Source organism: Eretmochelys imbricata, chromosome 6 (genome assembly GCF_965152235.1).
Source record: "Eretmochelys imbricata isolate rEreImb1 chromosome 6, rEreImb1.hap1, whole genome shotgun sequence".
Taxonomy (NCBI): Eukaryota; Metazoa; Chordata; order Testudines; family Cheloniidae; genus Eretmochelys; species Eretmochelys imbricata.
Genome location: NC_135577.1, coordinates 9,019,469 through 9,034,709, shown reverse-complemented (window position 1 = coordinate 9,034,709; position 15,241 = coordinate 9,019,469). Strand labels below are relative to the sequence as shown.

Below are 15,241 nucleotides of genomic sequence, written 5' to 3'. Positions count from 1 at the left end.
GGACTCCTGCCCCTCAGGCCTCTAGAGCGGATGAGACCAGCCCCCAAGTGTCCCCTAATCCTTGGAGAGAGACACACGCCCTTGTCTGAGCCTGTCACACGTTGGGGTCTGAGGGTACGTTTACACTACATCTGGGAGCGAGACTTCCTACCCAGCTCCACAGACTCATGCTAGAGTGCTCACGGCAGCAGGCTACAAAATACCTGTGTAGACACATTGCTTGGATGTTGCTGCTCAGGCTGGAGCTCAGGCTCCCAAGCCGACACCCCTCCTCCCGCCTCCCCCCACACCAGCCTGAAAACCAGGGCAAGCTGCAGTGGCTACACAGCCAGTTTTAGCAGGCTACCACGAGCCCTCCTAACAGGGGTGCTGGAACGGGGGGGGCCAGGAGATCATGGCCCACCCACTTTTACTGGCCGAGCAATGGGGGGAGGGGATGGAGAGGAGCAAGTGTGGGGTGGGGTCTTAGGGGAAGGGGCAGGGCAGAGCCTCTGGGTGTCGGGGTGCTACAGGGGGTTCAGGTGCCCATGCCCCCCCCCACTTTTAAGAGCTTCCGCTGCTCCTGCCTGCTAGCACAAGGCCATGGATCCAGGCACACTCCCAGCTGCACTGATGACACCCCGAAGGGCATCAGCCTTTGCCCTATTTGGGTCGGTTTTGTTTTTTACACAGGGAATACCCAGTCCTGACTCTGCCCCACCCACATCCCCTTCCCACACAGCTGGGGCTGGGAAAGTTTGGCTCAGGGTTCCGCCCCGCGCATCACAGTCCAAGTGCCCTCTCCCTCCCACCCAGCAGCTGCTGTTTTCTCCCTCGCATCCGCCTCCACCCCCAACCACAAAATCCTCCTTGCCACCATGGCTGGCACTAATGAGCGATTGCCCTACTCTCAGACAGGTACCACCTTCTTTTTAATTTAAATACAAAGGTACAAAAGTTGCTCTATGTTAAAATAATAACAATAACCAGCCCCTATTGGGTTAATGTGAGAATTACAGTGATTTCCCCTTTCAGCAGGCTGGTGAGAGGCAGCCCCCTCTCCCGACAGTGCCCTGAGGGGTTGATGCTGGTGGACTTAGATGGACAGCAAAGGCCCAGGGTAGCAGCCAGGTTCTGGCTTGGGGGACGTGTGTGTGTCTGGGGAGAAGCAGAGCAAAGCCTCGTCCTGGCAGCGGTGGAACTGCCTTGCCCGAAGCCCTGATACAAAGGACGAATGGGTCTGTAATGCAAGTGAGAGAGTGGGGGAAGGGCACTGCAGTGTACGAGGCTCTGCAATCTACTGGAGAAAAACAGAACAAGAACCCGGGACTGGGGAGCTGAAGCCAGACAAGTTCACACTAGAAATCAGGCACCAATTTTTCTCACTCAGGGTGGAACAAACGCCCAAAGGAAGTGGTGAATCCTCCATTTCTTGGTGTCTTCAAATCCTGACTGACTGCCATTGTGGAAGAGGCTTTAGTCAAATGCAGGTTATTGGGCACAGTGCAGGGGTAACTGGGTGAAATGTAAGGGCCAGGGCTACACAGGGGGTCAGACTGGATGATCTAATGGTCCCTTCTGGCTTTAAACTCTAGGAGGGCATCTCTGGACTTTTTGTGTCCAAAGGGAGGGATGCGGTGGGACAGAATGTAGCTGTGGGGATTCAGGGCTTTATCTTCCCAGGGACTAGGATAAAATGGAGACGCCCCCCCAGATTTGCGGTCCTCACCAGCGCAGCCCAGCAGCTGTTCAGTTCAGCCTCCAGCCCTTCACACTCAGCTGCCAACAGAATGCAGCAGCCAGGGGCTGAAGTGGCTGGGAGAGCAAGGCACGGAGAGGGAGCTGCAGTTTGGTTTGGGGCTCTGCTGATGGCAAATGAAAGATTTTTCCACTGACGTTTTAAAACAAAACAAAACCCCCAAACAAAAACAGATCAATAGATTTCATTCGTGTCCAGATTTTTCACTGAAAAGTTCAACTTTTCAGCAAAAACAAACAAAAAAACACAAACACATAAACTAAAACCAAAATATGTTGATTTGGGAATGCTGCCGCAGTTCCAAATGGGAGTTGAAATTTGGGTGCCCCGTGACCCCATTCTCCACTGTAGTCTGGGCTCCAGCATGCACCATGGTCTCTCCTTTTGGTGAGGAGGCAGTTGCATCATGGGAATCCTTGGCCATGGTGCATCATGGGAAATGTAGTCCAGCTGAGGGCCCTGGTCCATAGATGAGAATGGGGATGAGGCAAGTGAACTCCACCTCCCATAAGTTATACCCAAATTGAAATATTTCAGGTTTTGGCTGAAATATTTTTGGTTCGGGTGTTTGGTTTTTCAACAATAAATTTTTTTTCTCATAAAACAGATATTTTATCTTGTTAAAAACCTGATTTTCCATTGAAAAATCATTTCAAGGGAAAGTTTTCATGCAGCCCTTGTCTTAATCAGTTGTGACATCTTTGGAAACATGGGGAACAGCCAGAAATGGGTTTCCCTCCCTGGAACACACACAGGAAGCAAAGGGAAAGGCAGTATGTGTGTGTAGGGGGGGAAGGGTGTTCATTGCCTTCATTCCCCTTCCAGATCTGCAACAAGAAACTTGCACTTGTCCTTCAGTGCCCAGTAGAGCTGGTCCTTGCAATACCTGTTCCAGCTCAGCATGAATTCATACAGTTTCCGCATTTTCATTGGGTTGGTTTTCTCAGCTGTAATGGTCATGTATTGCTCAGAGTCCAACACGTTACCCAGCAGCTTATCCAGGACACCCTCGACCAGAGTTACTCGCTGGATGAGCTGTTCTCGGTGCCGGTCAACAAAGTGTGTCTCTGAGGGGAGAAAGAGGAACACAAGAGAGTAAAGAAATGGTCTGCCTCATGCTCTCTGCTGCACTCTGATTATCGACCCAGTGTATTAGCTACTCTGTTATCCATGCATTCTATTTGATTATGTGTATGGTCTATTAGCTACTCCAGATGGTCTATATAATAATCCACATAGCCTATTAGCTGCTTCATTATCCACACAGTCTACTCGCTATTCCGTTATCCATACGATCTATTTAATTATCCACACAATCACCTACCCATCTTGACTGGCTCGGCGCTCAGTCGCTCGCTATTGACCACCCACAGGGCCCTCTGTACTCATCTGTGGCTTCACTGCTCTGTGACCAGGCAGATTTTCTCTACTCCATAACCTCCCTCCCATGCATAATTAATCTGGTTTGTCCTGTCATCCAAAACCAATCCCCAACCCCTCCTGCTAAGCCCTGTCTCCCCTTCACCTCCAACTTCATTCAGTGTGCCACCAACAACCACCTCTCCAGCTCCACCTCGGTTCCACCCCTCTGATCTGGCTTCCACCATCACCAAGGCCCTCTTCTGGGCCCAGCCTCAGTGCTTTAACCCCATTCTCATCCTTGATTTCTCCACTGCTTCAGACACCAACCATCATACCCCTCCTGCTTGGTACTTTGTCCTGCCTTAGGCTTCAAGACTCCCTCCTCTGCCAACTGTCCTCCTACCACTCTGGTCGCTCCAGTGACTCATCCGGTGGATCTCCTCCCCACCGCTCCCACTTCTCACTGAGAGGATCCCTCCTTTGTGCCCTCCTTTTCTCCCTGCTCTGAACTGTACACATGGCTTTGGCTGCTATCTTCATGCCTATGACTCTCAAATCTCTGCTCTTGTTCCCACTCCAACCCATTCGCTGCTCTCAGTCCTGTCTCTCTGAAGCCTCCTCCTGGATACCTCGCTGTCAGCTCACATTGGCCAACCAGATCTCCCCTGCGAGGCCCTCTGTTCTCTGCCTCTATTGACAGCACCACCATCCTCCTTGCCACTCCAGCCTGTGACCTGACTGCATCTTTGACTCACTCCTTCTCTCAACACCCTCATATCCAGGCAGTGCCAAATCTTGCCTTGTCTTCCTCCTCAGTGTCTCTGAGATCTGCCCTTTCCTCTGTCCACAAAAGCTTTCTCCAGGTCTTTATCCCCTTCGGCCTCCTTCACATCCACATCAGCCCCTCTCCACTCCATTCCAAACCAAGGTGATATGGGATTTGAGATGCCGCTATCTTGGGGTCCAAAGGTTCAGTTTTGGCTCACAACAATGGTGTTTCTAAAAGTTGGGTCCAAAAGGAACCTTAAGCCTCAGCCCCTTTGGGTTCAAATCCACAGCCAAGATTTGAGTCAGATCCAAACCTGGGAGGGGCCTGTTTTCATCACTGGGTTTAGATCTGGCCCAAGATGCAGGTAGAAAATCAAGGGAGAGCCACTGGCAAAACTCTGGCACTGTGGAACCTGGCTTCACCCTGATTTGGCCTTTGACCCCAAGCTGCAGCCTAACCCGGAGCTGGACACGCACTCCTGGGCCCATCTACCTTGCGCCCCACCCTCCATTCAGCTCTCTTCAATGTAATATAAAGACCTTGCCCAGCTAACCTTGCCACTCACCTTTTCCACCAGCTGCGTTTTCTCTGTCTTCCCTGGAAATGGACTTAAATTCCCTGGAGTCAGGGGTAACTTCTTTGGAAAAAGGAGTAACTCCCCTGGTGTCGGGGGCAACTTCCTTAGAAACAGGAGTAACTTCCTTGGAGTCGGGGGCAACTTCTTTGAAAACAGGAGTAACTTCCTTGGAAACAGGAGTAACTCCCCTGGTGTCGGGGGCAACTTCCTTGGAAACAGGAGTAACTTCCTTGGAGTCGGAGGCAACTTCTTTGAAAACAGGAGTAACTTCCTTGGAAACAGGAGTAACTTCCCTGGTGTCGGGGGCAACTTCCTTGGCGTTGGGGGTAGCGACACCTGTTCAGAGACCCCAGGAAACAGAGTTAGAGACCCAGGAGAGGACTTTACGGAAGCTATATCACCAGGGGGAGGTTAGAGTAATAGTCCTTTCTGCTCGTATTGGATTTCTCGTCAGGTACAGAGGTGAAAGGCTCAGCAAAAACACACGTTTGTGCTGTTACTTTCCCGGCACCCTGGCTAAAGCCGGCCATCGCGTTTCTTTGGGGGACCCCAACCCTGCCTGTATTCTTAAAATTAAAAATTTCAGGTCCTTGCTTCCCAATATTTTTCCTGGTCTGGACTTCTGGACTCACCCCAGCTACACAGAACTTTAGAAGGTCCCAGGAAAAGTCAGGACCTGAGATTATTGTGAATTACTTTGCTCATGAACGCCACTCATGGACCAAGACCCTTTGCTCTAGGCAATGTACACTCACAGAACAAGAAGATGAGCCCTGCCCCAAAGAGCATGGACCCATGGGTCTGATCCAGGGCAGCAGGGAGAGGTGGGATACTGAGCTAGATGGACCCATGGGTCTGATTCAGGGCAGCAGGAAGAAGCCGAGATACCAGGCTAGATGGGCCCATTGGTTGGATCTGGAGCAGCAGTTCCTATGTCCCTTCATTTTATTCCAGGAGAGCTTGAGGGCTCTCTGGACCCCATTATGGATCTCTGTTGGGGAGGGGAAGGGAAACCAGCCCTCTCTGCTCAGCTCCACATGGGTGTCTGCTGAATCCACCAAGGGACCTGTGTGACCCTCTGCATCATCAAGCTGCATGGAGTCAGGGTTCTGTGGCAGGTGAATCTGGAGAAAGTGACAGGGGTGGGTGGGGGGTGTTCCCAAAGAGCCGATCCCAGTTCAGGGCTAGAGTGGGAGGAAACCACAGATACGGGGCCTCATCCTGCAAAACCTCACTGGGGTCTCACCTGGCGCAGCGCTTGCTGCTGGGAGAAGCCTCAGTGAAGGGACTGGGATTGCTCCCAGCTGCCAGCAATAGGAGCTCAACGATGAACGACTTATTTATTTCCAGGGTCAGGTACTAAAGCTACTAAGCGCTACAGTGACTGGCGCCTGACATATGATCCAGACCAGCAAGCTGGGGTCTAGGAGAATGGGGATGAGGCAAGTGAACTGCAACTCCCATAAGTTATACCCAAATTGAAATATTTCAGGTTTTGGCTGGCTGGCTGGCTAGGGCCTGGGAAGACAGACCAGCGTACTAGGATCTAGGGCTGGAGACAGATACACACAATAGGAGAAAGGAAACCCCAAACAACCCATGGGCAATCGCTCTCCACCTTTAAACTCAGACTGACCTTTGACCTCCAGCGTCCCAGTGCTCCTCTCAATGGGGGTCTGCAGGGTCACATGTCCCACCTGGCAGATGAACTCTGCCCCTTGGTCTCTCTGCACCGATGGGGTGAAGGAGAGCGTCACCATCTGCTGGTAGGTCTCCCTGTCTTTGGCACAGGTCTCCTTGGGGATGATGGCATAATCAGCGGAGTCCTTGATGGGCGTGGCCACACTCTCTCCACTCTCCCTCCTGAGCCAGGTCACAGTTAGCTCCTGGGGGAAGTACCCTGCGATGAAGCAGCTGAAGGCCACGTGGCTGCCCTCCACCAGTGGCTGAGACTGGAATATTTCTGACACCTCCGGGCGCCGCAGGACAACTGAGAAGTCAAATGGATAGAGAGAGAGGGAAGGAGAAATCTTGCCCCAGAGTGGGGCTTCCATCTGTAGCATCTGCTAATGGCCACTATTGGAGTTGGGCCCATTGATCTGATTTGGGGTTGTAGGGAAGGGGCAAGATACAGTTTAGACTGGCCCAATGATTTGATCCAGAGTGGCATAGAGGAGGCAGGATACCAGGGTAGATGGGCCCATCAGGGCAGTTCCTATGTGCCATCATTACATTCCAGGAGGGCTTGGCATCTCTGGACTCCAACATGGATCTCTGTTGGGCGGAGAAGGGGACCCAGCCCTCTCTGCTCAGCCCCACACCACACTACCTGCTGAATCCACAAAGGCAGGGCTTAAATTCAGCTGTCCGGAGGGGAGCTCCAGTAAATATTTTCCCTTGACTCCAGCCTGATGCTGTTGGCTCTCAATCTGGGATCCCGGCTCTCTGGGGGGCCTCAAGCTGGTTTCAGGGGGTCCCTGGGGCCCCACGGCTGAAGCCCAGGACACAAGCCCAGGCACCTCCTGTGGAACTGAAAGCCCAAGCCCTGAAGCACTGAGCCCCGAATGGGATGGGGGAATGAGCCTGGAGGACTCCAGGAGAATGTAAGCACTGCAACAAGGGAGCTACTGACCTGTGTGTCCCTCTGCATTGTCCAAAGGGAGAATTTCCAGCTGCTCAGAGTCAGGAATCACAGTGGGAGGGGACTCTGGAGCAAATAAGACAGAGAGGAAGTGTGAATGCTACAGAGCGAGTCGCGGCTCAGAGTTGGAAAGGGCAGAGACCACTCACGGGGAGCCTTATCCCCCCAACACTTGCCATGGTGCTACCAGACACAGAGCTCCCTGCCTGAAGGCACTTACATTACATCTCAGTTCACTAGATAGGAAAAAAATCTTCACCTTGCCTCTTTCTACAGGAGCCAGCGAAGGGCACAAATGAGGAGTGGGGCACTCTGCCGTTTGCCACCAGTGCATGGCAGGAAGAAATAGGGGTGATAGTTCCCCACAAAAATCTAGGGGGCTGGGGAAGAGCCCTGAGCCAAAGCTGCCCCAGATGTCTCCAAGCCTGGGATTTGGAAAGGGAATGATCTGTCCCAGGCTGGGGGGAAGGAATCCTCCTTTCAGAGCCTTTCACGCACCTCTTGATTTGCACCCCACTCACCGGCTGCTCCGGCTGTGGCACCAGCAGGAAGGGGCTCGCTCTGCACAGCAGTGGCTGCAGATCCAGGGGGCACTGGAGAAAAAAGGGGGAAATCAGTCTCGGACCTGTGGTCAGCTCACAGCACGGCTCACCTCCTCTCCACACATACACACAGAGGACAAACGTAGTTCTTCGAGGCCAGAACAGGAGTGTGAGTGAGATATCGGCGTGGGGGAGAGTCAGGGGCAAAGGGAGAAGGATCCATAATGGCAGAGAAACAGGGGTCCAGAGGGCTAAAGCAGATGCTTCTGACCCTCAGTTAGATTTGCTCCTTGACCTTGTTCTAACTATCATATTTTCTTTCAAGTGAACGCTGCCCAGACCTACTACAAATGGGGCCGGGGGAGAGGGGGGCGGTGTCTGGTCCAGGGAACGGGATGGAAGGAGGACAGATACGGCAGTGGAAAGGAGTCCACTGGGAAGGAATAGGGTTCATTCTGGTGCAGTCTGCAAGGCCTGTGTTGGACACCTGTCATGGAGCACATGGAATGATTCATGATTAATAAAAAAAAAACCTAAGGAAATTTCCCATTTAAAAACAAACAACTTGTTAACCTGCAGTTTGGGTGGAGAGATTCTCTCACTTACTTGACCTAAAACACCCCACAGAGCACTCTCGGCCCCATGAAGAGGGCTCTCCAGGAGTCCCTCCTTGCGGGGCTGAGAACGGGAGCCCAGCCACTTGGGGCTGAAAACAGAATTCTACCGCGAGATCATGAGCGAGGCTTAATTTTACCTAGAAATTACATCTCTCGCAATACATTCATGACTGTTGGCATGTTTGCACGGGGGAGGCCCAGCCACAGACCAAGCCCCCATTGCGCCAGGCATTGTACAAAACCCAGAACAAAAAGAGCCTCCCTGCCTCCAACGAGTGAACAATCAGTGTGAGCTGGTGAGCGCTCAGCTGGTTTGGGGGGGGTGCTGCAGGTCCCAGGGGCTGAGTTAGTTTTGCTTGGCGAATTGATGTTAAAGGAATAACAATTTGTGTGTGTGGTTTTTTTTGGGGGGGGGGGGGCTGCAGGGGTTTTTGCCAATGGATCAACAACCCTCTCTTGCTTTTTACACATGAGGTGGGGGTGGGGAGCAGATTCTTCCCAGGTGTAAATGGTCCCACCAGCTCAGGATGTGGCCGGAACGGAGCAGGGGAGCGGCAGGGAAGGAGGGGAGGGGGGCTGGTATGAGAAGAGAATGAAAGTGAAAGCGGGGGTGGAATCCCAGCCTGGAAAAGACTGGAAAGAAAGGCAGATTGGGGGTTGTTTCCCGCTCCCAGAGACCCCCGCGAGGGGGGGATTTAGTTGTGCCCAGAAATAAGGGGGCCGGGTGGGGAGGAGCAGTGGGGATTCCCCCATCTCTCTGTACCGTCTGTGCCGAGTGCCCCTGCCAGGTCTCTGATGCGGTCCGGGTCTATCAGCGCCTTCACGGCCCCCTCCAGCCCGCCGTGCTCGGCGCTGTCCCTCCGGTCGTTAACCTCCGCGGCCGGCTCCGCCCCTCCCTCCGGCGTGTTCTCGGCCATGAGCTTCTCCCCCTCCCTCACCAGGCACTTCTCCACCCTCTTGCTGAAGCGCTGCAGCTCCCGCTGGCCCTTCTTCTCCAGGGGCCCCAGCAGCCGCTTCAGCAGCTCCTCCATGCTGGTGCCGGTGCCGGCCCTGCCCGCCGCCTCCCGGCCCTTCTGGGAAGTGGTTTCCACATCGGCCTCCCGGCCCAGGTCCCTTCGCCCCACCCCGCGGGCATTTCCCGCTCGTCACTCCCAGACAGGGACCGAGGGCGGGGCTGTCCGCGGGGGCCGGGCCGGGCTGGGCTAGTGGCTCTCCGAGGGGAAATGGGACACCCCGTGTGGGGCTAGCCCGAGCCCCCCCCCATACTTGACTGGCCTGAGCCGCTCGCCCCAGCCGCCCCCCCGCTCTCCCGAGCACACCCCACTCTCCGCATGGGGCTGGCGTCGCTGCTTGCCTGAGCCCTGCCTGCCCCCCCCCCCGTGTCCAGCTACCCCCCTCCCGCGTGGGGCTGGCATCACCACTCCCCCCCCCACATGCCTCTGCACCCCACTTTGTTGACAAAAGTGGGCATTTGTCCCATTTGCTCTTGCCAACTGATCGACTGTGGCCAAAAAACAGTCGGGACGGCCAGGACAGGGCTTAAATAAGGGACTATCCCGGCCAAAACGGGAGGTACGGTCACCTGTGACGGTGTGAACTCACCCCGCACTGGACAGGGAAGGGTTAACTCCTCAATGTGGGCGGAGGAAGCCCCGCCCCCACATTCCTACTGGGCATGGTTCAGGTGTAGCTAGGCCTCTTCCCCTCTGCCCCACGGGGCTCGACACCCCCCCCCGGCTCCGCCCCACCACACCCCAATTCCACCCCCTTCCCCCAAGTCCCCGCCTCTGCCCCGCCTCTTTACCACCTCCTCCCCAGAGCGCACTGGGTCCCCACTCTTCACCCTCCCTCCCAGAAAGTCCTAAGCGCCGCCAAACAGCTGTTAGGCGGTGGGTGGGAATCGCTGGGAGGGGGAGGAGCGGGGACGCAGATCGCTCGGGGGAGGAGGAGGCGAGGAGGGGGTGGGGGCGCAGGGAGCTTGGCTGCCGGTGGGTGCGGAGCACCCACTAATTTTTCCCCATGGGTGCTCCAGCCCCGCAGCACCCACAGAGTCGGCGCCTATGAGCACCAGTGTAAGAGGGCGCAGCTCACCACCAGAGAGGAAGGATGCGCCTTGCCGGCTCCGGCACAGGAACCACGGGAGCCCTGGACTGCAGAAGTCAGAGGCGCTGAGACCCTAGCAGATGCCCAGCTACCTGTGGATGCCCCAGGGAGGTCTGAGCTACAGGGAGTTGCACCAGCTGAGGAACCTGGAGACCCCAAAGACGTACACACCACCACCAGGAGTAACATAGTAGGAAGTAGCCCAGGGCGTGGGGGACTAGCCATTGTCCTGATGATGGACTACGTTTGCTGGCGGATCCCTGCTGACCCAGTGGCGGACACACTCAACACTAAGGGCAGGTCTGCTCCGCAGAGTTAAGTCAACCTACGTTACGCAACTTCAGCTACGTGGATAACGTAGGTGGAGTCGATGTAGCTTAGGTCGACTTATTGCAGTGTCTACACCGCGCTGGGTCAACGGGAGAAACTCTCCCATCAACTTACCTTACGCTTCTCTTTCCAATGGAGTACTGAAGTTGACAGGAGGGCGGTCTGCAGTCGATTTTGTGGGTAGACCCACTAAATCGACCCCCGGTGGCTCGATCGCTGCAGCATCCACAGTAAGCGTAGACATACCCTGACAGGGCTCAGGGCTGGGACCCGATGGAGCAGGGAGGGCCCAGGTCCCCCTACCTGGCCGCCGCCACCACCCCCTGGGTGGTGGCCCACACACCCCAACTGGCCGCTAGTGTCACAACCCAATGGCCCCCTCCCTCGGGGAGTCCCCTGGGAAGGCAGATCAGCAATGTATATTGCTAACGCTGTTGCAAGCATCGCAAAGCATTTTGGGGAGGGTCAAAGGTGTGCGAGTGGGGAGTGGAAGTTTCCTTTGTAGATCACGAGAGGCCGAGGGGGGGAGAGGAAAAAGAGAGCAGAGAACGAGTTAACTCAAGCCTGGAGCACTAGCTCAGTGCGAAGATAAAGATGCTGGCCCCCGCCTAAGGATACTGTTCACAGCCAAGACTTGGCTGACGGCCTAGAAAGACAGGGGCTTGCAGGTGCTCGAGCAGCCGTGGGAACGAAGATTCCAACTGCACAGATCTGCAAGACAGCAAGGCCAGCACAGAAGAAAACAAAGTCTAAGACGGCAGAGATGGAAAACGCTGGCAAGACGGAGCCAAGCCTTGCGTCCCTGAAGCCAAGGTGTTTTGGGAAGCTGAAGAGCCCACGAACAGCCGGCTTGGACTGGCACAGAGGGCACCAGGAGCAGAGAACACCGCCCCCCACCCCCCGAGGAGCCAGGACTTAAAACCCTCTTGAGAACTGGAGTAACTGGGAGAGCACAGCAGATCCTTGGATGGCCTGTGCCCAGGACAGCACTCCCATCCATCTCCCACACCTTTCTTCTTCTTCTTCTGATGTTACACCCAGACTTGGCCAGTCTGGGTCGTGTGTGTGTGTGTGAGGATGAAAGTGGGTTAGAGCTTGGGGCATTAATGCTTACTTTCTTCCCCTGTGTGACGTGGGAGCGTTCCCAGCACTCTCTGCTGTAATTTCATTATTTGGTACCATTACTATTGAAATAAAGATGGATCAGAATAAACCTGTTTCATTTAGTTTTGCGAAGGTGATTGTTAAACTGCATTTGCGCCCCAGGAAAGTTGAAGAATGGTGACAATAAAAAACTACGGGGACCCCATTTTGTATAGGAATTACTACAAGGCCCAGGCTGGTTATGCCTCACTGGGATTTCAAGGATTACCTGTTATGTACAGGGCCGGTTTAGGAGGGATATTTCACAGTCTTTTTAGAAAAGCCATGCCGCTTTTGAGAAGGGGATTTGAAATGATTAAACCCCACATGAAAACAGCCTCAAAAAATATAACCAGAGACATAGTGAACCACGTGTCAAGCGCCGTTATAAACAAAATAGGAGCGCACGCACCACAGGAAGGTTCCGGTTTAGTGGAGATGAGGAGAAAAAGACCAGCATTGCGCCAGCCGTTGAAAGGGCCTCCTAGGCCCTTTAAAAAAAAAGCTGTCTAAAGACGTGTTAGCCATAAACCTAAAAGCTGCCCTAAGAAGAGGAAGCGGCGCGTCGCCCATGGTAAAAGGGATATATTTTAAAATGGCTTTTATTCATTGTGGCTCTGACGAATGCACCAAATAGGAACTGGATTTATTTCTAATAGCTCCCACACAAACCAGTATCAAGAATAGCTTTTATGTAGAGGTGCCACCTTTGGCTGCTTTAACGGTCAATGCCCCTCTAGAATTTTTTATTTCGGGGCCCGGGGATCATTACTTAGACCTTAACAACATGCTGCTGTACGTGTGCTGCAAGGTGGTAAAAGAAGACAGGTCAGACATTGATGACGACGCCAGGATTGCCCTAACAAACTACCCCATTGCCACCCTTTTTAACCAGCTGGATGTTACTCTAGGTGACCATCTCATCAGTCAGAGCAACAATGGTTACCCTTACAGAGCCTTGATAGAGCTGATTTTAAACTACAGCCATGACACCCTCACTACGCAGTTTTCGACAGGAGGGTTTCATAAAGACACGGCGGGGACCCACGAAAGCACCCCTTTGGTCGGCACGACTATTGAGGGGTTTGTGCACAGGGCCAGACTAACGGAAGGCAGCAGGAAGCTGGATCTGTTGGGGCCTCTACACAGCAATTTGTTTTGTCAAGAAAACCGATTGCTGAACAGCGTGGACTTGAAAATTAAACTGATGCGTAGCAAAGATGTCTTTTGCCTCCTGAGCAGGGATGCTGACCAGAATTATAAAGTTCACATTATTTCAGTGTCCCTGTTTGTAAAAGGGGTAAAAGTGACCCCGGGGGTCCGTTTGGGGCATGCTGAAGCTCTAATGACCGCCAGTGCTAAGTACCTGGTAGACAGGGTGGGCATAAAGGTTTTTAGCATTCCAGCCAGCAGTCATGTCAGTAACCAGGAAAACCTCTTTTTGGGACAGTTACCCAAACAGCTTGTAATCGGTTTTATAGATAACGATGCCTTCAGTGGCAGCTACGTAAAAAACCCTTTTAACTTTAAACACTATAACATTAATTTTGTGGCCTTGTATGTGGATGGCAAACAGGTGCCGGCGAAACCCCTACAACCCGATTTTGAGAATGGAAACTGTGTGAGGGAGTACATGCAGCTGGTGCAGGCGACTGGGAAATATGTAAAAGACCGCTTGCTCTTGATTGACCATGGTGAATTTGCCCAGGGCTATATGCAGTACGCTTTCGATCTGACCCTGGACCAGGAGTGCGCCGATCATTATTCTCTGATTACAACTGGAAACCTAAGAGCGGAGATTCGGTTTGCAACAGCAGAATGGCAGAAGGGCTATCGTTCGCGGTTTTAAAAAATTAAACCGGTACATGGCCATGCAAATCGAGGCTAATGTAAGGTACTGAAAGGGGTCTATATACTCAGTGACCACCTCCTCATCATCCTGTCCTGGGCTTTTAACAATCTGCTTCTCTGTCATTTTTATGACTTCATTTCTGAACCGGTCGCAAGCCTCTTGCAAAATTTCAACATCTTTTTGACAATAATAGCGCAGTTCTTTCTGGAGATCGAATTTGTTCTGGCGATTGTGTTGGTACCAGTTCAGAAATTCCTTTTTTTCTTCAGGCATCATGTATTCAACTCCAAAGTATCAGGTTTCAGAGTAACAGCCGTGTTAGTCTGTATTCGCAAAAAGAAAAGGAGTACTTGTGGCACCTTAGAGACTAACCAATTTATTTGAGCATAAGCTTTCGTGAGCTACAGCTCACTTCATCGGATGCATACTGTGAAAAGTGTAGAAGATCTTTTTATATACACACAAAGCATGAAAAAATACCTCCTCCCACCCCACTCTCCTGCTGGTAATAGCTTATCTAAAGTGATCACTCTCCTTACAATATGTATGATAATCAAGTTGGGCCATTTCCAGCACAAATCCAGGTTTTCTCACCCACCCCTCCCCCCCACACACAAACCCACTCTCCTGCTGGTAATAGCTTATCTAAAGTGACCACTCTCCTTACAATGTGTATGATAATCAAGGTGGGCCATTTCCAGCACAAATCCAGGGTTTAACAAGAACGTCTGAGGAGGTGGGGGGAGGGGGTAGGAAAAAACAAGGGGAAATAGGTTACCTTGCATAATGACTTAGCCACTCCCAGTCTCTATTCAAGCCTAAGTTAATTGTATCCAATTTGCAAATGAATTCCAATTCAACAGTTTCTCGCTGGAGTCTGGATTTGAAGTTTTTTTGTTGTAATATAGCAACTTTCATGTCTGTAATCGCGTGACCAGAGAGACTGAAGTGTTCTCCGACTGGTTTATTCTTTTAAAGGGACACAAATCAGATGTCAAGAATTATAACATTCATAAACCAGTCGGAGAACACTTCAATCTCTCTGGTCACGCAATTACAGACATGAAAGTTGCTATATTACAACAAAAAAACTTCAAATTCAGACTCCAGCGAGAAACTGTTGAATTGGAATTCATTTGCAAATTGGATACAATTAACTTAGGCTTGAATAGAGACTGGGAGTGGCTAAGTCATTATGCAAGGTAACCTATTTCCCCTTGTTTTTTCCTATCCCCCTCCCCAGACGTTCTTGTTAAACCCTGGATTTGTGCTGGAAATGGCCCACCTTGATTATCATACACATTGTAAGGAGAGTGGTCACTTTAGATAAGCTATTACCAGCAGGAGAGTGGGTTTGTGTGTGGTGGGGAGGGGTGGGTGAGAAAACCTGGATTTGTGCTGGAAATGGCCCAACTTGATTATCATACACATTGTAAGGAGAGTGATCACTTTAGATAAGCTATTACCAGCAGGAGAGTGGGGTGGGAAGAGGTATTTTTTCATGCTTTGTGTGTATATAAAAAGATCTTCTATACTTTCCACAGTATGCATCCGATGAAGTGAGCTG

The 15,241-nt window shown here is 52.4% G+C and overlaps 2 protein-coding genes across 2 annotated transcripts; one reads left to right on the top strand and one right to left on the bottom strand.

The window, feature by feature from the left end:
• Nucleotides 1–1,906: 1,906 nt before the first annotated feature.
• LOC144267042 (uncharacterized) lies at nucleotides 1,907–9,288 on the bottom strand. Its single transcript, XM_077820690.1, has 6 exons — nucleotides 9,010–9,288; nucleotides 7,609–7,680; nucleotides 7,079–7,153; nucleotides 6,083–6,436; nucleotides 4,435–4,782; nucleotides 1,907–2,805 (listed from the first exon to the last, which is right to left on the bottom strand). Exons 1-6 carry the CDS (start codon nucleotides 9,275–9,277, stop codon nucleotides 2,549–2,551), a joined length of 1,374 nt encoding a protein of 457 aa, XP_077676816.1. The 5' UTR covers nucleotides 9,278–9,288; the 3' UTR covers nucleotides 1,907–2,548.
• A 3,321-nt stretch (nucleotides 9,289–12,609) lies between these two features.
• LOC144266069 (uncharacterized protein F54H12.2-like) lies at nucleotides 12,610–13,671 on the top strand. Its single transcript, XM_077819215.1, has one exon. The coding sequence runs from the start codon at nucleotides 12,610–12,612 to the stop codon at nucleotides 13,669–13,671; it is 1,062 nt and encodes a 353-aa protein (XP_077675341.1).
• The last annotated feature ends 1,570 nt before the right edge of the window (nucleotides 13,672–15,241 follow it).